Source organism: Eublepharis macularius, chromosome 15, assembly GCF_028583425.1.
Source record: "Eublepharis macularius isolate TG4126 chromosome 15, MPM_Emac_v1.0, whole genome shotgun sequence".
Lineage (NCBI taxonomy): Eukaryota > Metazoa > Chordata > Lepidosauria > Squamata > Eublepharidae > Eublepharis > Eublepharis macularius.
In genome coordinates this window covers 21795331-21820524 of record NC_072804.1, presented here as the reverse complement: position 1 = coordinate 21820524, position 25194 = coordinate 21795331, and the positions used below count along the sequence as shown (strand labels likewise).

At 41.9% G+C, this 25194-nt stretch overlaps 1 protein-coding gene, 1 long non-coding RNA gene and 2 other non-coding genes across 7 annotated transcripts; all 4 read right to left on the bottom strand.

Annotated features, from left to right (window-relative positions):
- Positions 1 to 1772: 1772 nt before the first annotated feature.
- On the bottom strand, positions 1773 to 9165 carry LOC129342791 (uncharacterized). Of its 4 annotated transcripts, none has more exons than XR_008598259.1 (5): positions 9100 to 9145; positions 8812 to 8978; positions 5187 to 5341; positions 4348 to 4412; positions 1773 to 3814 (listed from the first exon to the last, which is right to left on the bottom strand). It is a non-coding gene; the product is annotated as an uncharacterized LOC129342791 (long non-coding RNA). The 4 variants fall into 4 exon arrangements; XR_008598260.1 differs by having other exon boundaries at positions 1773 to 3811; XR_008598257.1 differs by lacking the exon at positions 1773 to 3814 and having other exon boundaries at positions 3821 to 4412.
- Positions 4155 to 4284, bottom strand: LOC129343762 (small nucleolar RNA SNORA44). The gene has a single exon (XR_008598337.1). It is a non-coding gene; the product is annotated as a small nucleolar RNA SNORA44 (small nucleolar RNA).
- Positions 4869 to 5010, bottom strand: LOC129343760 (small nucleolar RNA SNORA16B/SNORA16A family). Its single transcript, XR_008598335.1, has one exon. It is a non-coding gene; the product is annotated as a small nucleolar RNA SNORA16B/SNORA16A family (small nucleolar RNA).
- Positions 9166 to 12975: 3810 nt separating the features above from the next.
- Positions 12976 to 23912, bottom strand: LOC129342901 (procathepsin L-like). The gene is made up of 4 exons (XM_054998860.1): positions 23805 to 23912; positions 21844 to 22005; positions 14410 to 14599; positions 12976 to 13235 (listed from the first exon to the last, which is right to left on the bottom strand). The coding sequence occupies exons 1-4, from the start codon at positions 23910 to 23912 to the stop codon at positions 12976 to 12978; spliced, it is 720 nt and encodes a 239-aa protein (XP_054854835.1).
- Between the last annotated feature and the right edge of the window lie 1282 nt (positions 23913 to 25194).

Here is a 25194-nt window from a genome sequence, read left to right as displayed (position 1 = left end):
AGTTGGTGGTGGAAAGTGCCCTCAAGTCATAGCTGACTTATGGTAACCCTGGTGGGGTTTTCAAGGCAACAGTCTAGCGGAGGTGGTTTGCCATTACCTGCCTCTTTGTTGGAGGTCTCCCATCCAATTACTAATCAAGGCTGACCCTTGATTAGAGATCAGACTCACCTGGGCTATCCAGGTCAGGGCAACAATTTACGACATTTTAAAACAATTTTAATTTAAAATATAAAAACAAATAAATAAACACGTACACATGAACACACAACACAAAGAACAGGGAGAAGGGCTAATAACAGTTATCAGAAGTATGCCAGATGAAACAAAGAAACTCGCAGGCAGAAGACAGCAATAGAGGGGGACAGAGGAATCTCTCCGTGGAGTTTCAAAATGCTGGTGCCATGACTGAGAAGGCCCTTTCCCAGGTTAGCCTCTAGCCTCAGATGGCGGGGACACCTGAAACAGGGCCTCTGAAGATGACCAGAGCAAATGGGTAGGGTCATATGGGAGAAGGTGGTCCTTAAGGTACGCTGGTCCCAAGTCATAGAGGGCTTTAAAGGTCAATACCAGCACTGTGAATTGGGCCAGGAAGCAATTTGGGAGCCAGAGCAGATGGAACAAGACTGCAGTGATAGGGTCAGTTACGATTCACTCGTCAGTCGGAGTGAATCTGTCCACAACATTCTGTACCATCTGAAAGCTCCAGATAGTTATACATACATATATACGTTTTATACATCTACAGTATACATAGCAACAGAGCTTTTTTCAGCTGGACTGCAGCAGAATGGAGTTCCGGCACCGCCCTGCCCCCTGATCTCCAGTCAGAGGGGAGATTAGATTGCCCTCCGTGCTGCTGGAGCAGCATGGAGGGCAATCTAAACTCCCCTCTGTCTGGAGATCAGGGGACGGGGCCACCAGCCATGTGACCATTTTCACCAAGGCTGATTTAAACTTTAAAAAACTTCCCCGTTGTTCCAGCTGACCCAAAGTGACGTCATTGTGCAGCCCTGAAAGCATGTGCACACTTTGTGCACATGCATGTGGTACCAAGGGCACCGCCTTCCGCCAAGAGTTGCCCCCTCTGCTGGCAACCCACTGAGTTCCACCACTTCTTTTCCCTGAAAAAAAGCCCTGCATAGCAATTATTATCTAATGCTATAGATTTTTATGAAGGGCAATTTCCCTACTATAAAATATGAGTGAAACCTTATCTTTAAAATCATTTCACTCATAGAGAAAATATTTTGATAAGCGTGCTAACCAGTATCTCATTTTTTCCATCTGAAAAATCAAAATGTTCATCTAGGTTTCCCCCAGATCTTTACTGCACTATCCAGGGCTAAGGGAAATCCCCTTCTCAAAATTGCCACCTCTGCTCAACCGATCCTGTTTGGAGATTGATCCAGAGGAGTTAGCCGTGTTAGTCTGTAGTAGCAAAATCAAAAAGAGTCCAGTAGCACCTTTAAGACTAACCAATTTTATTTTATTGTAGCATAAGCTTTCGAGAATCAAGTTCTCTTCATCAGATGCCTGATCCGAACTGGTCAAATACAGAAGAGGAGGGGAGGGGAAAGATTAAAGCTCATGGAGCCCAGCTGCCATCTAGCGACGGAATAACAGCCCAGCAGGTGTCTCCCGAACATGACATCAAAAGCATGATAGGATGTTCATGGGAACAGAGGCTGTGTTCTACAACACTCTTTTTAAAAATAACAACAACTATTATTTTATTAATTTTTCAAACACAACAACAACAAAACCATCTAAACCACATACATAACATACAATATTATATATAAGAATAAGGAGTGAGCATATAATATAACAACAACAACCAAAAAGATTAAATAAGGAACAAAAATGAGAGAGAAAAGATGAAAAAGAAAACGGGCAATGTTGAATTAAACTGTTTATGGAGGACTTTTCAAATTTATCTTGCACAGTATAAAACATAATAGCAAAGAGTCCAGTAGCACCTTTAAGACTAACCAACTTTATTGTAGCATAAGCTTTCGAGTGCCACAGCTCTCTTCGTCAGATGCCTGGAGGATACTGCAGGGCACAACCACCACACATGTATATAATAGCCTGGCTGACTCCTCTAACAGTTTGTGTTATTTATTCTAGCAAGACGTACCGGGGTGATATAGCATCGGGGTAATAACTTCAAGGAATTTTCCCTGAGGGACTTGCAGCATGAATTCCTCAGGGAACAAATATCAGTGCTCAGACTGTCTGGATAGACATATTCCAACATGAGAATAATTTGCTGTCTACAGATGTGCAGATATTTTTCTTGGGAAATTTTCAGTTTGTTCCATTCTTTAGCGTTTTGTATTTGCTTTTAGTAAATGACTTTCAAGGAGGTAATCCTATTTCACAGGCAATTCAACTTCTCACTTCAGTGAGGTGCAGTTTTGCATATTTCGCCCCCTTCTTTCATGGAATCCTCATAGATTTGTTTCTAAAGAGCAATGGGCCCAGTGGATGTGGGGAACTAACCACTGTCCTCTCTCACATCTTATCTTCCTAGGCTCAGACACTTGAATTTTCTACTAGCTCAACAAAGCAGAGCGGAAAAAACAATTTACAAATGTGGTATGGGAGAGAACAGACTTCATCCCCTCTCGCGTACCCATTCTGGTCTTGCTCCATTTCACCCCCCACACCAATTTACAGGCAGACATGTACACAGAACAAACGCCCTGTTTGGGCCTTGCCTAGCAGAAGTTGCCTTCTTTCCCAAATATAACTCCCGACTCCATGGCTGCTTTCAAATAAAACTGAGAGGTACCTCAGAAAGACCAGTTCTTTCACACAGGGAAATCAAAAAGAGTCCAGTAGCACCTTTAAGACTAACCAACTTTATTGTAGCAGAAGCTTTCGAGAATCGCAGTTCTCTTCGTCAGATGCATGGAGGGCAAGAAGAAACGGGTCAGATATATAGGTGGAGAGGGGAGGGAGGAGTAGATGCAAACAGCTGCTTCTGATATGGAGATCAGTTTGCTTCTGTTAAGGAAATCAGTTACTTCTGATAATGAGATAACCATTCATGGTTATCTCATTTTAAAACGGGCCGCTAGGAACCTTCTCTGTAGCAGCAGAAAAACTATTCCGTCTGTTCCAGCTCTTTTTTTTTTTTAATTTTTTTATTGGGTTAGGATCAATTATTTTCATTTTACAATCAGTTCTCCCATTTCCCAATTTCTAACCCCCTCCCTTTCCCCCCCTTTTGTTGACTTCCAACAGTTTTCCAACCCTTTGTCCCTTTTCCCTTACTCCTTTTATATTCCTCTATCTAACAAATATACATTCTCCCTTTATTCTAAGCAATAATTCTTTAACTATTTTTATTACTCTGTACCCTAACTTTGAGTCCCTTTTTTCCATATTGGATAAACAATTTATCCCATTTTTCATAGTTCATAGTTCTCATAGTTCATAATTTCAGATATTTCTATAGATCATAAACCATATAGATCATACATTCATATAAGTCAACCAATTTAACTTATACTCTATATATTACTCATTCTACATATCTTCTTCTTTCTACTTTAGTTATATTTGATTACATTATTGTTTTAATTCCCCTTAGATCTATATATCTATCATCATATGATACCAATCAATTTGACTCTTATATATCTTCAAATAAACTTATTCAGTTTGGTACATTATACAATTTTTCCAAAAATAGTATTGATTAAACAATCCTTATGGTTAATCCTTATAATTAATTATTTTCTATCAATATTCTATTTATTTTCTATCAATATTCTAGCTCTTGAATGGCTCTAGATGATAGCTACTTTTAAAAAAACAAAACCGTATATATACACACACTTCAAACATTTGCCAAAAGAAATGCAGCTCTCTGCATCAAAGCTACTCAGGCTCTGTAGAGACATCCAAGCACGGCTGCTTGCATCTTGTACATTAGTTGCAATCAGTTCTACAAAGTCAAGTTTCAAGAGTTCAAGATTCCCAAAGGGAAAAAACACCAAGAGGTGTGGGTGCCATCTATAAGGCAGCTCCATTCTGCAGCCTCCTCCAAAGGTAACCTCTGAAAATCCCACAGGCAAATGGCTCAATAAAAGGAGGGTTTTTTTTTAAAGCCTACAAAGGAATATATTCCTGCCAGATTGCAGCAATACAGGAGAGTCGAGTGACATCCCCAACTACCAAGTCTGAAGAGTCAAAGTCTCTCCGCCTTGTTCTCGCATGTTGTTGGAGATCCGGTGGCTACTTGCAAAGCCACAGCTCTTGGTTAACATGCATTCCACTTGCCCGGTAAGAGGGCAGGCAAGAACATTAGACCTCGTGCTGAAGCATCTTCCTTACCTGTGCTCTGAACAGGCTGTGAAGAAGGCAACTTCTTGAAACCCACGGACATGTTATTCTTTCACCTGGTAGGAGAGAGGGAAGGCAATGCATGACAGCAACTCACATGTCTTGTATTAGATCAAACTTTTTGAGCACACATGAGCACTTTTGGAGGTTCTAAGCTAAGCCTCCTCCTACAATGGAGAGAATCAGCACTTTCTACAGACTCTAAGGTGATGCCTCCTGGGTGCTTGTGAAGCACTGTGTGCTTCAAGGACATGGAGGAAAGCCCAGCTTGGCTCCTTGCTTTGGGAAACAAGGGAATCAAGCACCAGGAAGCAGATCAGCAGGCACCACGGCACTGGGGCTCATTGGAGTCAGCAGTTCCCGGTCCATGCAAGATTTCCCCCCCTCCTCCACTACAAATGCCCCAAGATCGATCCAGCCCATTCCATCCCAAAGAAACAACCCCTCTACTGTTGCATACACTTGGAAACTTGGGTAAGGCCGACACTGGGTGGGTTCTAAACACTGAACTTGCATGTATTTTCCAAAAAATGTTGCTGGACAGTTACGCGGAGACCAACTGAACTGCGACCGTCAAGGAAGAGAGTTACTTTTGGCACCTTTTTGACCACATCAGCCACACAAGAGACAGACGCGGCTTCGACAGGGCCAAGGGGGACAGCTGTTAAGTCAGCTTTCAAAGGACAGAGGCAACATAGTTGAGAGGGAAAGAATACCATAGTTGTCCCACTTGGCAACCCAGGAGCAACTATACAGCTGCAACAGGAAAGCTGCATCAAGACCCGACCTGCACCCAACCAACAGAGGCAGAGGCGTTCGTTTTAACTTACAGCCAGCAAAATCCACAGCTGCTCAGGTCACTGGCCAGGATGACGCAAGAGAGCCATCAGTGTTACCCTCTGCGGTCCAGTAGCCGAGTTGGCCTGCAGAAGAACAGCTGGACCCGAGGGAGCCACTGCACTTCATTTCCATCTTCAGTCCGGAGCTTTTTCAGAAAGAAAGATGCTTAGGTCAGAAACCGCTTTACACCTGTGTGCGCCTCTAAGGGTAGAGGACACCAAATACTTTTGCTTTCTTAGCAGGGCCTCTCTCCCAGCCACCCCCCCGCCCCTGGCTATTGTGCATGCAAGCACTTTAGGATTTCTAAGCAAAGGTAGTGAGTGTCAGTGGCCCATCGGGGTGTCAAATTAGCAACCTGAGACCACCACAATAAAAGCCTAAGGAGCCAATGCTGGCTTTTCTAATTCACCTGGGAGCAGCTTACTGCATGGGTTAGTGCTACCCACTCCTCTCCGCGTCCCCCTAGAGGAGGAGGTAAGTCTACCTGTTGTGTTTCTGGGAGAAGCCTAGTCCCACAGATAAGCCACTGGGGATTCCCAACACGGCGGTAAAACCCAGAGTAGGACATTATTGAGCATAAGTAGCTGTGGGAAGCACCCGGGCCCCAAATCCTCTCTGGCATACATCCGTAGTTCTCCCACCTTTCCTCCAAGGAGCTCATGATGGCATGCCGAATTCTTGTTTTAACTCCACATCACAATCCTGTAAGGCAGACTAGCCTAAAAGGTATTTGTCCACAGTCACCCAGCAAGCTCTGCAGCCAAGCCGAGCTATGAACCACCATCTCCCTAACATTAGCTTGAGCAACACATAAAGGGGGAGAAAATTGCAAAGGCAAAAGGGGTTTCTCCATTTCACACAGTGGCTGGGAGATGGAATCACATTTAATGTCCCCCCAGCGGCTGTAAAAAGCAAATACAACATTAGCATATTAAACCTAGGCCTTGTGTGATCCAACAATTGGAGTGTCAGACTAGAATCGGTATATCTAGGTTCAAATCCCTCCCTGCCATGAAAGCTCATTGGGTGAACTTGAGCCAGCGCCTCTCTCTCTCTCTAAGCTACCTCACAGGGCTGTTGTTGTAAGGATAAAATACAGCAAAAAGGAGAGAAAACTATTGTGAGCTGCTTACAATACACCAGTTTGGTGTAATGGTCGAGTGGTAGGAATCTAATTTGGAGAACCGGATTTGATTCCCCACTCCTCCATTTGAAGCCAGGTGGGTGACCTTAGGGTCAGTCACAGCTCTCTCAGAGCTCTCTCAGCCCACCCACCTCACAGGGTGATTGTCGTGAGGATAACGACATACTTTGTAAACTGCTCTGAGTTGGTGTTAAGTTGTCCTGGAGGGTGATATATAAATTGAATGTTGCTGTTACTATTATGGTCCTTATTGGGAAGTAAGGCAGGGTATATCTAAACATATATTTATAAACACAGAAGTTGAAAAAAGTTATTCTGATAGTGTCTGCAGTGGTGCATCCCTTCTCTTCCCAAGCAAGCTCTCCCACCTCATCCTGCTGCATATGCTCACCAGGATAACCACTTTGCCATACTGGCTTCAACAGAAGGGGGAGTAATGAGAATTAAACCGCTACAAGGAGTGGCCTTAGCTTCATACTGCGGCAAGATTACAACATGTGCAAGGACAGGGTATAAATTTCAATGAGGATAAAGCTCTACTTTCAACCCTAAGAGTTGTCAAGTCAGAGCAGAAAATGTTTCACCCAGAATGGTTTCTATGATCAAGCTGAACATGTCAGAGGGCTGGTTCACACATGCAAGAGCATGGGAGGGAAGAACCCAGAGTTCCGGGTGGAATACATGACATTCCCTTCCCTGTTCCATCCTCACAATAACCCTGCAAGGAAGGCAAGGTCAACTAAGGCCATCCAGCAAGCTTCATAGCCACAGGGAGACCAGGACATTCCATCAAAGACTTAAAGGTCGCTGTAGTTCAACAGAAACCTTTCAAAAACAAATCCAACGGGAGGCTGCTGAACTGGAATTCATATGCAAATTTGACTCTGTCAAGCTGGGACTGAATAGGGACTATGAATGGTTATCACATTATCACAGGTAACAGATTTCCTTTACAGAGGCGGGGTCTGGGGGAGCTCAGTGGCACCTGGCGTGGGCTTTCGGGGACCACCGATCTCTTTGTCAGATGCATCTGGCAGGGAGAGCTGTGGTTATCGAAGGCTCATACTGCATTGGAATTGGATGGTCTAGCTGTTTGGCTGCTACAAACTAACAGGGCAAACTCCTTTGAAGCCAACTGATCCACACACCAAAAGGAGATGTTTACATATACTAGCAAAGGAATGTTTTGGTTGCTCCCTCCCCCTCCCCCCCTAATTGCCTCTTCTCTCTCCTCCTCTTCTCCTCCCTCCTCTTCTGTATTTGACCAGTCTCTGTATCATGCATCTGACGAAGAGAACTTGATTCTCGAAAGCTTATGCTACAATAAAATTGGTTAGTCTTAAAGGTGCTACTGGACTCTTTTTAACTTAGATGCTAGTCATCATCATCATCATTGCACTTATATACTACTCTTCTAGACAGATTAGTGCCTCAACCAGAGCAGTGAACAAGTTAGTGTTGTTATTATCCCACAATCCAGCTGGGGCTGAGAGGAGTGGCTTACCCAAGGCCACCTACTGAGCTCATGCAGTAGTGGGATTCGAACCAGTAGAGTGCCGATTCGCAGCTGAACCCCTTAACCACTGTGCTACAGCAGTTCTCTAAAGCTATCTAAGCCACCACAGCTGGCTTTTAATGTACTATACCACACCATACTGCCAGCTGAGGATCTCATTCATTTATTTCGGTTCACGACCAGCTGTAAACTAGATCATGTTTTGAAACAATGAGCAATGAGGGGGGAAGAAATTTGGCTCCCCACTGTATAACTTTTTTTGGATATGGAGCTTTTTTAATGCAAAGAAGTATTCAAAGCAAGCATCCCCACATGTAACGGGATGTAACCGCCTCAAACTCACCCTCCACCCATAAGCTATTAGACCTCAGTAGCACAGGTTTAGCCTGCTAAAGCATCATTTCCAATGATGGTCTAAATAACAACAGGCAGTGAGGCTTTAACACACTTGCATGAAATGGGGGAGACCCTCTGCTATTAACCACAACAACAGTGTGCTTAGCTACCGCTCTTCAAGACAGATCAGCGCCCCACAAAGAGCAGTGAACAAAGTCTGTGTTATTGCTATCCCCACAATACAGCAGGGGGCTGAGAGGAAAGGCTTACCCAAGCCCCCCTGCAGAGCTCACGATAGTAGTGCGATTCTACCCGCAGAGTGCTGAATCACAGCCCAACCGCTTAACCACTATTAGGAGCAGCTTCAATGCAAGCGTTTCGGCCCCCTCCTCCAAGTCTACACTAAGCGAAACAGGAGGCACGTTTCAGATCAGCAGCACAGCCGTGCTCACTTCCCATAACCAGCAGCTTAAAGGATACTTGGTCTCTCCCCCCACCCTCGCCCCTATACAAGGGACTGGAGAACCCCCCAGCCCTGCCAACTTTGGGGGTGGGAAGCGCCGTCAAGCTGCAGCGGATTTAAAGCAACTCCGTAGGGGTGTCAAGGCAAGAGACGAACAGAAGCGGATTGCCATTGCCTAGCATTGCATTGCGATCTTCGTCTTCCTCTGTGGTCTCCCATCCAGGTCCTGAACCGACCCTGCTTCGCTTTCGAGATCTGTCCAAACTGGGCTAGCCCACCACACCACGCCAAATCTGGAATACTACCAGCCAGCCAATGGTTTTCTGTTATTGAGCAGAAAATGAGACACGTCAATGGATAATAGCGACACTCAACAAAGACCCCCGCCCCGGAATCACGGAGGACGGCGACGGTCTACATTCCTCGCCTCCCCTCACCCCTTACCAGCCTCCTTCCAGAACGAACAGAGAAAACGCAGGGAAGGACGCACAAGCTTCGGGATTGGCCTTTTATAGCCGCTTCAACTAACGTCGGCTCTGATTGGCTCTTTTTCCCAAAAGAAAACCCAACCCGGTGAAAAGACTCTTGGGAAATGTAGTTGCCTGAAAAGTTGGTTTGGCGCGCGATTTCTGTGTTGGTTAACAACTCGTTAGCAAAACGCCGCCCCCCGCCCAGTGGCATGCTGAGTGTCCGTGGTTTACCTGAAAGGAACTCAGGTAGAAATAAACAGGAGTCTGTTAGACCCTTAAGATTTCGTTCCAGTATTAACCTTCAGGGCTACAGCCCGTTTTGTTTTTTAAACAACGCAGACATTTTACATAGAAAATATGAAAATAAAAGTAGTAGTGGCAAATGGGCGTGAAATGCAGGAATTGAAATGGGATTGTGCAAAAATCAAAGTAAGCAAAATCAAAGACTTATGCAAAACTACTTAACACCTGAAACGGGTGGGGAGACCCCCCCCCCTCCAAATTGCTTAAAATAGACAACAAAGAAATCCCAAATCCTTCTTGGTGTGAAACTTCTTAATCCTAATTCCGAGTCTGTTTTTATTCAGGCTGCATGTGGGAGAAAGAGATCGACTGACCGAACCTTGGAGAGCCACAGATCATGGTATAATAAGAGTATAAGACAACAATGTACTGAATTTACATAAAAGGAAGATGGCCCCAAATGTAAGACAACCCCCTTTAAAATGATTTACCCAGAAACTTTTATATTACTGGACGTTGTATGTTGGTACCTTTTTATAGCATACCTGGAAAAAAGACCTGGTCTTGAATCTGAGTAGATTCAGTATTGGTATGAAGTGCTCTGGACTATTGGGAAAAGGTGTGGGATGTTTCCTGATGCCCTGCTCTGAGGTGTAACTGTATTTGGAATGCTTCTGGTCTTCACATCTCCAAAAAGGTAATGATAGAGCTACAAAAGGGCGCCCAAAAGAATCAAGGTGTTGGAGCACTTTCCCTAAAAAGAAAGGCAAAAGAATTTCGGGTTTTGCAGTACAATCCTAAACAGTTTCTCCAGTCTAAGCCCACTGAAATCAAAGGGCTTAGACTGGTGTAACTCTGTTTAGGATTGCACTGTTAGTCCATGGACCAAACATCTAATACTAGATGCTGGTATCAGGTAAGGTGGCAAAAGGTTTTTTGTTTTTCTGAAAAGTCTAAGTCTACATTGTCTTGCTACAATTGTCTAATATACTTTACATGACTATCTGGATTAGAAAATGCCAAATGCCATAAACCTTAAAAAAGGGATTTTTTTTCCAAACTTTTCCTTTGATTTATGGCTTATATTACAAAAATGGCAAAGAATAGAGGCATTATTAGCATTAGGAGGGGAGTTTCTTTTTGTAAAATTTGAAATTGGTCACTTGAATAACGTTATAGCTCAAATTAGAAACGGTAAGAAAAATTGGCTTTGGCCATCTCAGTGACATCATAAAAAGCTTAAGCAACCAATCAGAATGGGTTATCACATCAAAACATAATACATAGGCATACACCTTTCAGAAAAACATAAAGACGTTTTGCCACTGTATCTGATACCCATGTGCCATTTTGGAGCTCTTGGCCTATGGCCTAGTTAGGGGGAAATATGACTAAGGAGGAATAAGATAGAGATTTTAAAAATTATTTCCCACATAGAGAAAGCTGAGAGAAAACATTTCTTGGTACAACCCAATGAAGTAGATTGGTAGTAGATTCAGGATACATATGAAAAAGTGCCTCTTCAAAGAATTCACTTACGCCTGATGGCCACTAATTTGGATGGCTTTAAAACTGTATTAGATATATTAATGGCTATTTGTTGCCATGGCAAAATAGGAGGAGTTCTGTGTTCAAAAACAGTACCTCTGAATACCCCCTGCTAGGGGGTGTTAAAAGGGGGATAGGCTTTGGGGGCTTTCAGGGCATCTGCTTGGCCCCTGTGGGGAAATTCTTGCTCCTTTTATGTCCTTTCATTAGCATCATTGTAGTTATCAACAAGAATAAAAAAGGAGACGGTGAATCGCAGGCTGTGCACAGGAGGGATGTGAGGCCAGTGCCCAGCTATTAAGCAAGATGCAATAAGGAAGGACATAATTTGCTCCGGGTAACCAGCAGAGCTCTCCCTATGAGGTGGTTATGTGGAGAGAATTATAGCTCATGATTAGATGGCAGAGAGAACGTTTGATCCATTCGTCTGGATAAAACATTTAGAAATGTCTGCACATCGCTCAAGGACAGCCGCGTGTAGAACTCATAAGCTACCCATTTCAGAGCCCTCTGCAGTTGATCAGAAGCGCTTTGGTCATTGCAGTGGAAATCTACAGTCCAAGAGCAATGTTGTTTTAATGTGGCTTGCAGAATAAAATTTCATAGGGGCTTGTGCCCAAAAACACATGCAGGGGGGAAAGCTACAGTCACAAGTTGGCCTCAGCTGGGAATAGACTGTCAGCTTTTCATACAGCAAGTCTAGCTCTGCAAACAAACAAACAAAATTAAATCCTAGCCTATCATCTGTGTACATTTTGTTTGCTAATTTACTCTGATCTCAGAAACCGAGTTTTCCAGCTGGTACCGAATAAAGAATTCTGGTGCTGAATGTGTAAAATGTTTTGTCTCTGTCCTTTGAAACACATTCTTTAAGAAAATAACCTTGAAACGTACTGCAGGTGCTTTCCCCATACAATTTATTGCATTAATCAACAACTGCAGAAAAACACAGAAAGAGAGACAGGATTTAGTGGTCTGGAATGGACAGACCACTAAATAGAATTCCCTGGAATTCAGATCCCCAACTTTGGAGTGTTTCTGGTGACTGGCCGCAGCTGTTCCTTGCTCCCTTCCTCACAACAAAGTGCATACGATCTCTTTCCATGACCTAGAGATGATCATGATTGTTAAAGGATTTTTAGGCCCCTTTTCATAAAATCTTGTTCTGAGCATATATTCAAAGCTGCCAGGACACAAAACATGTAAACAAGTAAGAAAGGCTTGCTCTAAGTGTCACATATCCTGCTTGGCAGAAAGGGGTAGGTGAGAAAGATCACTGAACAAAGTATAAACATTGCCTTGTTTTGGTTACTCTAATTAGATAAGTCAGATTTCAACCTTGAATGAATTCTTTCCCAAGGAATATATCAGATACATGGCTCCAGCTTCTCAAATGTTTGTAGAATTCATTTGTCACTCAAGTTTGTCAAATATCCTGTTCTCTGGGAAATGTATCATTTTGCATCACTCTGACAGAGTGTATGCATCATTTTGACAGGGTTTTATCCTAAACGTTGATCTTTTATTCTGTAAACAAATAGCAATTATTCTGTAAACAATCGAGGCTGAAGGGTATATAAAGCCCTCCAATGCTACTGGTCCTTACACATTTCAGCCTAAAATGGTGGATGTGTCATGGATTTATTAACGTAAACAATAAACCCATTGCTTTTCGTATCTTGATTGTGTTTTGGCTGAAAGAGGGGTAATGAACAAAACACAGAGTACTTCAAATGAAATTCCCCTTCAATGATGGCCAATGAAAGTTGTATTAATTGTCAAAACAGTAAATGGATAAAGACGCCGAGTCATGAAAATACACAATCTAGGCCAAATTGCAATGCGTTAATTCCATAGGATGCTTTGGCCTGGCTACCATGAGGTTGCTTTTCCCCACTGCAAGGAGTTTCCCCCTCGCACTGGGGAAAACGTGATGGTTTGCAGGATCCGGCTCACTAGAGCATACAGCAATACGATGCTGTATGATAGCATGGATAGTCCTGAAGGGGCAGTCCCTTGTTCAAGAAACTCCGTTCTAATGTTGAGGTTTTACAAAATACTATTCAGTTGCCACTTCCAAAGTTAGCAGGTCAGTTGCATATCGACTAGTTAGCTGTATTCTTGAGGGCTGTCGGGCCAAGATCGGGTAGGTGGCCACAGTTGCTACCCCACAGTTGTTCTTCTTCATGGACATGAGAATGTAGCCATCATTTCCCCAGTAGGTGGACCAGGAGTTCTTGATAAGCCAGTAGCTCTCCCCCTGAAGAACCCCACATCCCACAGCTAGGACTGCATGATCCAACATCACGGTGTGATTTCCTGGAAGAAAAAATAGGGGGAAGTCAGTTCAGGACTCTTATTTTTGAGAAGAGTTTGGACTATTATTGCAATCATCTTGCGCTCAAAAGACACTCATCTTTCAGGGCTGCTTTTTAGAGGGGAAGGACCGAGAAGAGGAGCTCTGACCTCCCCTGCCTTTCCTCCAATACATAAAGCAGGAAGATGGCAGGGTAGGAGGAGGTTAGCGGCCCCACTGTATCTGCCCCATTTCCTCCCTTTAGAAAAAAGTCTTTCAAAATGATCGTGAAAGATGAAAGAGAAGTAGGAGCCTTAATAGACCATACCTGGTCTATTATTGCAAACATAAAAAATGAAATACCAGTTGGCAGGGGAGTCATTCAAGTGGCTTTACTGTGCAGAAGCAAGAACGTTGGGACAAATGATCAAATCCGGGCTCTGCAAGATTTCAGGCTTTTAAAAAAACCCACAAAGATTTTAGTCCTCTGGTTACAAAAGATGATGTGGAAAGAATGGGGTAGTTATCATGTCGTACAGCTTCCAGATCTTACAGTTCCTCACAAAGACCAAGACAATCCTCTTCAATCTTGGTTGTTGTACAAAGTTCACAGGTTCTGCAAACTCCCAACCAGAGCAAAGACATGCTATTCACAAGTGCATGCAACCGGTCTAAATCTTTTATTCAAAGCTTACATGTTCTAGGAAAGTGTGGAGAAGTCTGTCACAGACAAGAAACCTTGTATCTTTTAGGGGAAAAGAAAACTTAGAATGGTTCCATCAAGAGACGCTGCTAAAGGGTTAAAGGGGGCATGGATAGGAATACAGAGCTTAGTTCCGCCATTTTGAAGACAAAATTTAGCTCCATATCCCTGCCTGGATTGGCTATGGATAGAGTGTCCACGTGGACTCTCTCTGCTTATCACCACCCCCTATTTCCTCCTTTGAATCGGATGAGGAGGTTCTCCTTTGATCCAATGTAAACAAAAAAAGCCCTGCAAGTCATGCTTAGAAATTCTAAAAAATGTGGAAGGATGATGTATTCCGGGCGGGGGGGGGCATGCCACGTGGAAGGAGCCATAGACTTGTCCCCCTTTTACTGATGAAGTTTATTGAAGCTTTCTATAGTGTGAGTCAAACCCACCGAAACTTCTACCCACCAAAGAGACCTCAAGCTCAGGAGCCAAATTGTACTTACCACAGTCTGGTTCATAGTAGATGCCATTGGCATAGAAGGCAAAGGATTTGTGGGAGGCCTCGATGTTCACAGCCACAGGGCCATGCTTGTGTAGAGCAGCCTTGAGGGCCGTGGCATTTCCAGATTCCACATTGAAATAGCCAGAGACTTTTGCCATCAGTTCTGATTGGTTGTAGTGACAATAGCCGTTCTGGAAAGCAAGTACAATAGAAGGGGGTGAAAAAGCTCTTGTAGATCTGGCTGTGAGCCTACAGTTCAGAGATTCCATCTGATTTTTAAACTGCCAATGCTGGGTGCAAGATATGAATCTAATGGGCTACCTGGGGGATCATAATTAGGTTTGCCAGATCCCTAAAACAGTGATTTCCTACCGGGTGGTGCCCATGGGCACCGTGGGACTTGCCAATATATTCCCAGTATGTTTCCTGGTGCCCAGATGGTTATTCCCCAAAGTGCTTTCCTCCACTTCACAGGAGTAAGAGTTGCTTCAGAAGATGCCATCTCCCTTTGCATCTCAAGGGAGCACCAACTCAAAAACAGCTGTCTCCATCACAGAAGGATGTTTGGCTAAAAAGCTCCTGTTTTGTAAAACCTCCCAGTGTTTTGTGATTAGAAACAGCCATTTTGTGGTTGGTCCCTTCACTGTGGCAGCCATCTTGTTATTGTGCCTACTACCTGATCTCAGAATTGCCAAAGTGTCCACAGTACGGTTGCTTGGGCTGGCCTAGCAACCAGTGGGCGATGGGAGACCATGGCGGGGAGTCTGTTTTACCATAGAGTTTTGGCCAATTCCTACAGAGGTATGACATCAGTTTTGAGTTTTCCCAGAAGTGATATCATGCTAGTAGCAGTTTTTATAATTTTTTAAATTTTTTTATTTTATTAGGGTTGTCAATCCCAGTCCATGGGTGGTGGTGGGGTTGTTCCTATGAGAAAACAAGAAGTGGACAAATTGCAGTGCAGTCCTAAGCATTGGATACGGAAGGGTGTAATAACTCTGATTAAATTGCACTGTTTTGGACAGATATGTATGCACTTGTTCCCAGATCACATGGCTTTAGTTTGGAACATCCGATGCTGTGTGGCATTGTGGTTAGAGTTTGAACTAGGCCTGGCGAGACAAATCTCACCAGATAATCCCTTCTGAAACAAATCTCCCTGGGCAGTAGGGATGCCGCACGCCTACTTTGGATGGTCATTCTCCTACTGAAGACCTCCCATCCCTCGCTTCCATGCCTGCAGGAGAACAGTGGGGAGTGGCAATGACATTGTGCTAACATCCTGTCCAGGCAAAACCTCAGATACAATGTCAGCTGATGCTCTTGAAACTGTATGGGATTAGCATGGAGTTTCTTTTTCTTTTTTTTGAAAAAAAATTATTGGTTAGGTTGCAATAAGTATTACATATAAATTCAACTTTCATTTTATTCTCTAAATATCAGTTACCTTACAATTACCTATTGAAGTATATATTCCCCACCCTCCCTCCCCGCTCTCTCTAGACCCCCAACAGCACTAAAACCCTTTTAATTCTTAAAAACATTCTATTCTATTCTTTCTCCTTAATTTCAAAGGTAAAGTTCTTACATAGACATTAAAAGTTATCCATAGACCACAAGTGGCCTTTTACATCCCAGTTATTTTCTAGATATTCTTTAAGTTTTCCCCAGTCTTTGAAAAATTCATTTGCACTTTGTTCCTTCAATTTTCTGGTCAACTTACCCATTTCCACCATGTACAACAGTTTTTGTATCCATTCTTCAACTTCCGGTATCTCTTCTTGTTTCCAATATTGCGCATATAGTAATCTTGCTGCTACAGTCATATACCATAATAATGTTCTATCTGTTACATTAACATTTTCCATATTGAGTCCCAACAGAAACATTTCAGGATTTTTCGGTAAATCGCCCTTCATAATTTTAAGCATTTCTGCATACATCTTACACCAAAATTGTTTTGTCTTATCACAAGTCCACCACATATGGTAAAAAGAGCCTTCCTGTTGTTTACATTTCCAACATTTGTTTGACATAGCATTACTCATATTTGCTAATTTTTTTGGTGTTAGATACCATCTATACATCATCTTATATCCATTCTCTTTTAAATTAATACATGTAGATATTTTCATAGTATTTTTCCACAAATATTCCCATGCCTCCATTGTAATTTCCACAAATATTCCCATGCCTCCATTGTAATTTCTTTGTTAAAATTTAATGCCAATTTCACCATTTGAATCAACCACTTCGTCTTCTGTATACCATTTCAATAGCAATTTGTACAACTTAGAAATTATCTTTGTTCCCTCTCCTAACAGAAGTTCTTCTAACTCTGCATTTCTGGTTCTAAAACCAAGTTTCCTTTTGTCCGATTCAAATAGGTCTTTAATTTGTCTGTATTGTAACCATCCATATTTAAAAGGTAGATCTTCTTTCTTCATTTTGACTGTGTTCCCTTCTATTATCAGTAGGTCCTTATATGCTATCCAATCTTTCCCTTGATAGTCTGTATATGGCTTTATCAGTCCTGCTGGGATAATCCATAAAGGTCTTTTCTCCTCTACATATTTTTTATATTTTTGCCAAATGAAAAAAGATTTTTCCTTACATAGTGATGCTGAAACATACCATCCATTTTATATTTATCATACCATAAATATGCATGTCAACCAAAAAGATTATTATGACCCTCCAAAGCTAACAACTTGTGGTTAGATAAATTTACCCAATCTCTTAACCATGTCAAACATATCGCTTCATGATATACTCTCAAACTTGGTAATTGTTAGCCACCTCTTTCTTTCGCGTCACACAGTACTTTCATCTTAACTCTTGGTTTTTTCCCAACCCATACAAAGCTTAGTAGTTTTCTTTGCCATTTATCAAATTGCTTTTTCTCTTTTACAATTGGGATTGTTTGTAGCAAAAACATCACTCTTGGCAATACATGCATTTTTACAACCAATATATGACCCAGCGGTGACAAATTCAATTTGTTCCATTTTATCATATCTTTTCCCAATTGAATCCACAATTTTTCATAGTTATTTTTAAATAGATCTATATTTTTCATTGTTTGTTCTACACCCAAATATTTTGTTTTTTGAACCACCTCACACTCTGTGATATTCATTAATTCAACCTGTTTCACTTTCGTCATATTTTTACAGAGCAATTTAGATTTTGATTTGTTAATATAGAAACCTGCCAAGTCCCCAAATTCTTTAATCCTACTTAACAGTAATGGCAATGTCTGAACCGGATCTTCAATAATAAACATCACATCATCTGCAAATGCTCTGAATTTGTAGGCGAAACCTCTGTGTCTTATACCTTTGATACTCTGATCTTCTCTTATCTGTCTTAACAGTATTTCCAAAACCATGACAAACAACAAAGGTGAAAGTGGACATCCTTGACATGTACCTTTTCTTTCGTCAAATTTTGCTGTCAAATCATTATTTATACAAAGTGTCGCTTGCTGGTCTTGGTAAATTGCCTTTATAGCTTCTATAAATTCTTGCTCCAACCTCGTCTTTTTCATTGTTCCAAACATAAAATCGCAGTTTAAATTGTCAAAGGCCTTCTCTGCATCCGCAAATAAAAAACCCACCTTTTTTTCTGGATGTTTGTCACAATATTCTATTGCATCAATAACCACTCTTAAATTGTCCCTTATTTGCCTATTAGGTAAAAACCCAGCTTGCTCTTCTCCAATAAAATCCATTAGGAATATCTTCAGTCTTTCCGCTAAGACTCTAGCAAAAATCTTATAATCGTTATTTAACAAGGATATAGGCTTGTAATTTTTAACATCTGTTAGAGCCTGTGTCTCCTTTGGAATTAATGATATATTTGCTTCATTCCATGTATTTGGTAGTCCCTTTTTCCCATTATCTCATTCATCAACACCTGTAAAATTTTCACCAAGTCTTTTTTCAAAATTTTATAAAATTTAGCTGAAATTCCATCTGGACCTGGCGCTTTGCCCACTTTCATTGAATCTATGGATTTTAAAATTTCCTCTTCGGTAACTGGAGTATTCCAAGTTGTCCTCATGGAGTCTGAGATCTTAGGTAACTTCATTTTATCCAAATACCAATCTTTTTCTTCTTTACTTACTGGCTTTTTTTGAAATAATTTAGCATAGTACTTGTAAAAAACTCTTTTTATTCCTTGGGGCTCCACTACTTCTTTCCCATCTTCCAAAATTTGCCAATTATTTTTCCCCCTCCTTTTCTTTAGTTGGCAGGCTAAAAATTTCCCTGGCTTATTTACTCCTTCAAAAGATTTTTGTTGCAATCTTTTTAAGTTCCATTCTAATTCCTTACTTGCAAAGGCCCTCAGTTGCTCTTGTAAAATTCTGATTTCTTGTAATATTTTCTTCTTTCCTGGTCTTTTCTTTAATTCTTGTTCCTTCTTGGCTATTTTCTCCTGGATTTCCTGAAATTTCTTTTCTTTGTTCTTTCTTTCTTGGCTATTCATTGTGATCAGGTTACCCCTGATCAATGCTTTATAAGCATCCCAAACCGTTTGTATTGGCAGCTCTTTACCAATGTTATATTGAAAAAAATATTTAGTTTCCTTCTGAATATGGTCCACATTCTCTTGTCTCTGAAGTAGGTCTTTGTTTAGTCTCCATCTAAATTTTCTAAAACCCGTCAAAGCTTTCCATGCCATTGGATTATGGTCAGAGCTCACTTTTGGCATCATTTCATTTTTTTTTGTCAATAAGCTAATGTCTTTTGTAGTCCAAATCATGTCTATTCTTGAAAAAGATTGATGTCTTGCAGAGTAGTATGTAAAGTCTTTTACCTTGGGGTTCCATTTTTCTTTGACTGTTTATCTAATTGCAGATCAACCACTCCATTAAAATCTCCCATCAACATTATCTGATCATATGTCGTTTGGTCTAAGTTCTGATTTATTTCTTTGAAAAAACCATCCTTAGCACCATTAGGTGCATAAATTCCTAAGACCAATGTCTTTTTGAAGTTCAGCATTATTCCCACCGCCAAATACCTTCCATCCTTATCCCTAAAAAACATTTTGGGGTCTAATTCTTGCTTTACATAAATCATAATTCCTCTTTTCTTTTGTTTTGCAGATGCCAAAAATTCTATTCCCAACAATCCATTTTTTAAAAATTTGCTATCCTGTTCTTTAATGTGTGTTTCTTGTAAACAGATTATATTACATTTTTGTTTCCTTAACCAATGAAAAACTGATTTGCGCTTCTGGGGTGAATTAAGTCCATTAACATTCCAAGAAATCAATTTGTATTCCATAATGTTTACTTTTTGATAGGTCCCGCAAAGTCCTTTTGGTTTTCATTCAAAAACATTTTCATTTGCTCTACTGCCTTGATACTGATTCTTGTAGACTGGAAGAAGAAACTCAAACCTTCGGGTATTTCCCATCTGTATCTGATATCCTTCTCCCTCAGCTTTTCAGTCAATTCTCTGTATTTCTTTCGATCTTGTAATATCTTCCTGGACAGTTCTTTCATAATTCTGATTCTGTTCCCCTCAATTTCCAGTGGGTCAACGTAGTGTTTTCTCAGGATTTCTTCTCTAACTTTCTTGGTTGTTGTCAGTTGTATAATTATATCTCTTGGTAAGTTTTTTTTTTGTGCATAAGTTGAGTTCACTCTGTAAACCAAATCCAAATTTTCTTCTATGTCCTTTGGGTGTTTTCCTAAAAGCTCTGCCAGTACTCCTGCTACCTGTTCCTGAACATTTTGCTTTAAGGTCTCTGGCACTCCTCTCATTCTCAAATGGGTCTCCGTTGCTTTACATTCCATCACTGCCACACTTTCTTGAAGCTTTTGGTTCTCTTCACTTAAGTTGCTGGTCTTTTGCTCCACTTCTTGCACTGTCTGTGTTGTTGCTTGTAGTTCCTGCTTCATTTCCTCTATGTTTTTTGTTAATTCTGCCACCTCTGCCAGTATCAACTGTTTCATATTTTTGGTCAATTTTTCAATTAACTTTTCTCCCATCTTTTGGCATATTTCTTCTGTGCCTTCCAACATTTTCTTCTCCAATGCTTCCATAGCTACCTGCCATTCTTGTTTTTCTGCTTTTTTCATCCTTGGACTCACTTTTGCGCCGCTCCAGGTTGTGGCCCTATTTCTGAGTTCTGTTGTTTAAATTAGCCTTTAACCCTTAACTCAGACAACAACTTCTTCGTCTCATTTGTTCAGTCCTTTTTTTTGTTTCTTATTTTTAACAAATTCCAAAGTTGACCTCACCAAGATGTCAGGCGCAATTTCTCTATGGTAATCTCTACCCTTCTTTTTTCCCTTTCAAAGATGGTCGCTGGTTATTTCCTGTTCCTTCCCGACCTTACTCTCCTCTCTAGGCACACGATCTTATTTTCCTGTGGCTTCCACCATCTCGCGATGTTTCGCAGCTTCCTCCTTCTTAATTCCTTCCTGTTCGTAGCAACTATATGAACTCAGTCGTTTTCGGCTCCTCTCTAGGCACAGATTCATGCTCTTCTATCACTCCCTCTGTCTCACAATGTTTCTCAACTTTCTCTTGTGCTCCCTCCCCGTCTGCGGCTTCTTTATCAACACTTGTAAACCACAGGTATGTATAAACAATCTTGTTTTTCCTCATCTATCACTTCAATTTTCATTAAATTCCTTAATTTTCCCACCAGATTCCTTCCTCAACTTGTACTCTACTGTATCCTTGAGTTACTTTAACTTTTTAATGTTTTTTTCTTTTGTATTTTAGTCCCGAAAATAGATAATCATCTTTACCTTGATCTGTCCTTTATGGGTTTTTCGTGCTGCTTCTTTTAGTCAATGTTGCTCAAATCTGTTGAAGAAGTCTGGATTCTGGCGATCTTATGCCAAGTTTTGGCTCAAAAAGGGCTCTGCAGCGATCACAGCTTGCCCATCTCTGAGGGGACCTCAAGGTGCTGGGAGAATCCTTGATTCAGGACTCCCCCTGCACCAAGATCGCTCACTCTCAGGGGCTCATAGCTTCCTAGCTCTTCTCCCTGTAGAAGAGTGGCAGCAGGTATCCAGTGTACCTGATCTGCCTTAACAGAAGCCCTTGATTGCTCAGCTAACTGAACAACATCAGGTCGCCATGAATCCAAACCAGAAGTTGGATTAGCATAGAGTTTCTAAAGTGTCTACTGACATGCTGACATCATGTCCAGGTTTTTTCCCTGATGTGATGTCAGCCTATAGCAGAACATCAAGTCCAACTCTTGCCCTGTCCCCGAAGCTCCCAGGCACACCAGGTGGTCTGACATCCCTGTTACGTAACTCAGGGGCCAGTCACTCTCTATCTCCCTAACCTACCTTACAGGGTTGTTGCAAGATGAGGGAAGGAAGAACCATATGTTTCTCAGCTTCTTGGGGGAATTGTGAGATAAAAATGTGTGAGGGCGATCAAGTCACCGGTGGACTCACCTGGCCCAGGTAAGAGTCGTAGGATTCTGTGCTCGGAATTCCGCCGTGTCTCATGATCCACTCGTATGCATACCACTCCTCGCCGCCATCACAAGCATGGTTTCCAAAGCCCCAGGAGCAATCAATCAAAGCTTGCTGAGACAGCGGAGGCAGTACTCCAGTCTTAGGGAAAGGAAGGAAAAAAGATTCCTTAGTCAGGCCAGCACTCAAATCACCAAGGTTCAATGGACAGATCTCCAGGTTTATTAGTTGTTGCTATTGTACATTTAGGGGCAACCCCACAAACTGCAACTAATGGTGTGTACAGACGGTGTATGTGAATAGAAAAAGGACTGTAGGTTAAAAGCTCCTTTGTATAGTGAATAGCAGACACCAGTCAGGGAAACTTGTATCTTTTCTTTGTTATGTTAGTTTTGTATGTGCGGGAACATTTTTCACAAGGAAGCATTCCACTTCCCTTCCCCATGGAAGTCTAAGTCTACAGCATTTGTGGCTTTTCAGTTTAAAAAGAGAGAGAGAGAGAGATGGGGGTGTCTATAAAATTATGCCTAACAAAAAATAGTGACACGCGCACACAGAGAGAGAGAGAGAGAGAGAGAGAGAGAAAGTATTTTTCTCCCCCTCTCATAAAGCTATAACTCTGGCTCAAACTAAATGTCATATCTTATGTGAATGTTTGTCCTGACTCGCTGTCACACCCAAGAATCAGAGGAGGTCCTTTGAAGCCAACTGATCCACACACCAAAAGGAGATGTTTACATATACTAGCAAAGGAATGTTTTGGTTGCACCCTCCCCCTCCCCCCCCTAATTGCCTCTTCTCTCTCCTCCCCTTCTCCTTCCTCCTCTTCTATATTTGACCAGTCTCTGTAACATGCGTCTGACGAAGAGAACTGTAGTCTGGATGCGAGATCAGTTGTAATTGGTAACCTTAAAGGGAAAGCCCTCAAAGAAGGCATGACACATACAAAATAATAACCAGATAGTATCTCACCCCTAGAAAACTGTCAGTGATTTCATCAACAAAATCCTTACTTTGCTGTAAAAGATGCAGTGAACTTGGCATGTTTGTTCATTGCTGGAGGAGATGCCAAAACACAGAAAATTTTTGGAAAGAAGTGATAAGCCAAATACAAGACAGACATAACAGGGTATAAAATACCCTTCAAACCAGAAACAATATTCCTCAATCAATGGAACGACTTATTAATTCCCCAGATCAGACATGACCTCATAAACAATCTACTAGTCACAGCTAAAAGTGTAATTGCAGCTAAATGGAAATCACATAACCCTCCAAACGGGTCTTTAAATCTGGGACGACTTCATACTAGAACAGATCAATGATAAAATATACCAAGAAGTAAACTTTCCTAACTCAACAAATTTTCTGGAAAAATGGCTCCCCTTTTTTGAGTTCATTACAATCAATATTCAACCCCTTAAAACATCATATCGAACAATCTTAAGCTTATAAAGTTAAATAAATATAGTTTTAATTATTCTGTATTATTTTTTCTTCTAAGTTTTATAGTAAATAATATATATATACACAATGAGGATAATAAGAATAGAAATGATGTAAATAGTTTATTTGTATTAAGTACAATTTGGATATGTTAGAAAAAGTCAGAAATTGTAACGATATCTTTGTATATTGCATCTTATAGATAAAACAACATGACAATAAAAAAAATACACCAACAGTCTATATCTTAAAAAAAGAAAAGGGCATAGCAAAGTCAAGGAACCCAGAACTGCTGTTGTCGCAGTCTGGTGCCATGGAGGGGTGGTGGTTTTGTCCCCTCTTACCTGAACCTTTCTTCACCAGCTGTGTCCCACAGTTGTAGCTTCACCTTGATGCCCGGTGGTAGCTCCATCATTTTGCTGTAGAACTCCACACCCACGGTGGGGCACCGGTGGGGGATCCGGCAGGAAGCACCTTTCTGTGTAGCTCCTCACCAGAGATGTTTTACCCACGGTGGCATCACCCAACAGGATGATGCGGAATTGGCAGTGCCAGTTACCAGTCAGGTCGCAGGCTGCAGCCGTTGCAAGTGCGTTCTCCATTTTAGGGGGTTCCACTCTTGCAGAAGGCAAAACCATTGTGTGGGGCTACAGACTGAGCGCATGCAGCTTTCCAACTGAGCCTGGCAGGAGATTTTGATGGGATCAGGGCCGTTTCCAGACGGCTTACCTGCAGCCGCTCCATGCCGCAAAACTCGCGCGAGAAAACGCGATATTTCGCGTTTTCCCCGGCACGATCCGCGACGTTGCGGCATGGAGCGGCTGCAGGTAAGCCGTCTAGAAACGACCCAGGTCTCCACCCTCAAAGTGATAACCCACCTTGTTTAGGGCAGAGGGAGTAGGACCCCTCTGCCCCACCCACAACTTCTCCTGTTTTGCCCAACAAACAATCCTGTGTATCAGATTTTGATAGTGCACAAAGGTGAAGGAGGTGGGAAGCTCAGAACAGATGCAAATCCAGGAGGAGCTGGCTTGCCTCCTCAGATCAGTTCCCGAAACAACTGCATTTTATGATGAGCAGCCAAAATTTCACTGAACAAAATGTCTATTGTTCTTGGAATTTGTTCTGCTGCTGACCGGCTCCTGCTACTTCTCATTATCCTCCGGTGTTGCATTATACCAATTCCACAGGAACCAAAGTTTAAATCCTCTGCTACTTGAACCCCTTGCAGTTTTTGTCATTAGCCTTTTTTCAATTCTTGTTTAATCTGGAAGAGAATTTTGGATGCAGCCATGTAGACCTCTAAGGAGTCAGAAAAGCCCTGTTGGCTCAGTCCAGAGAAGATCCCTTTTGTTGAGCATCCATTTCCCTCGCAGGGTCGATGAACAAGGCCTAGAAGCCGAGCCCAACTTGCCCTGAAGGCACTTCCTAGCTCCGGTATTCAGAGCTTGACTACCTCTGGACAAAGTTACCATGTCTAGAAGCCATTTTTGTATTTCTCCTCCACGAATGCGTCTAATCTTCTTCTAGGCCTTCTGTGCATATTGCCCTCACTACATCCCGTGGCAGCGAATGCTACAGTTTAACTACTTGCATTAAGAACATGCTCCTTGTGTGAGTGCTATGAGCTTAATATTGCAAAGAGCAAGTCTAGAAGGGAGCAGCTGGAGAAGAAAGAAATTGTAAGCAGTTTTTGCTCCCACCCTCTACAAGGAAAGGGGGAGGGGACCCCAAGTAGCCGTCCAGGCTGAAAATAGATAAACCTGGTTGAGAGTGGAACTTTTCTGCTTTGTTTTTTCTCCCTTAGTGACCTTCAGGCCCTATCTGGTCAGCTTTTCTACCCGCCCCCCCTACATGGATAGGACTGCATGTGACCTGAGGGTG

Coding starts and splice junctions, on each gene's coding strand:
- LOC129342901 (XM_054998860.1), bottom strand. CDS start 23,912: ATGGAGAACGCACTTGCAACGGCTGCAGCCTGCGACCTGACTGGTAAC. Junction 14,600..21,843: donor ACGACTCTTACCTGGGCCAG/GTGAGTCCACCG, acceptor CTTGCTTTCCAG/AACGGCTATTGTCACTACAA. Junction 13,236..14,409: donor CTACTATGAACCAGACTGTG/GTAAGTACAATT, acceptor TTTTTCTTCCAG/GAAATCACACCGTGATGTTG.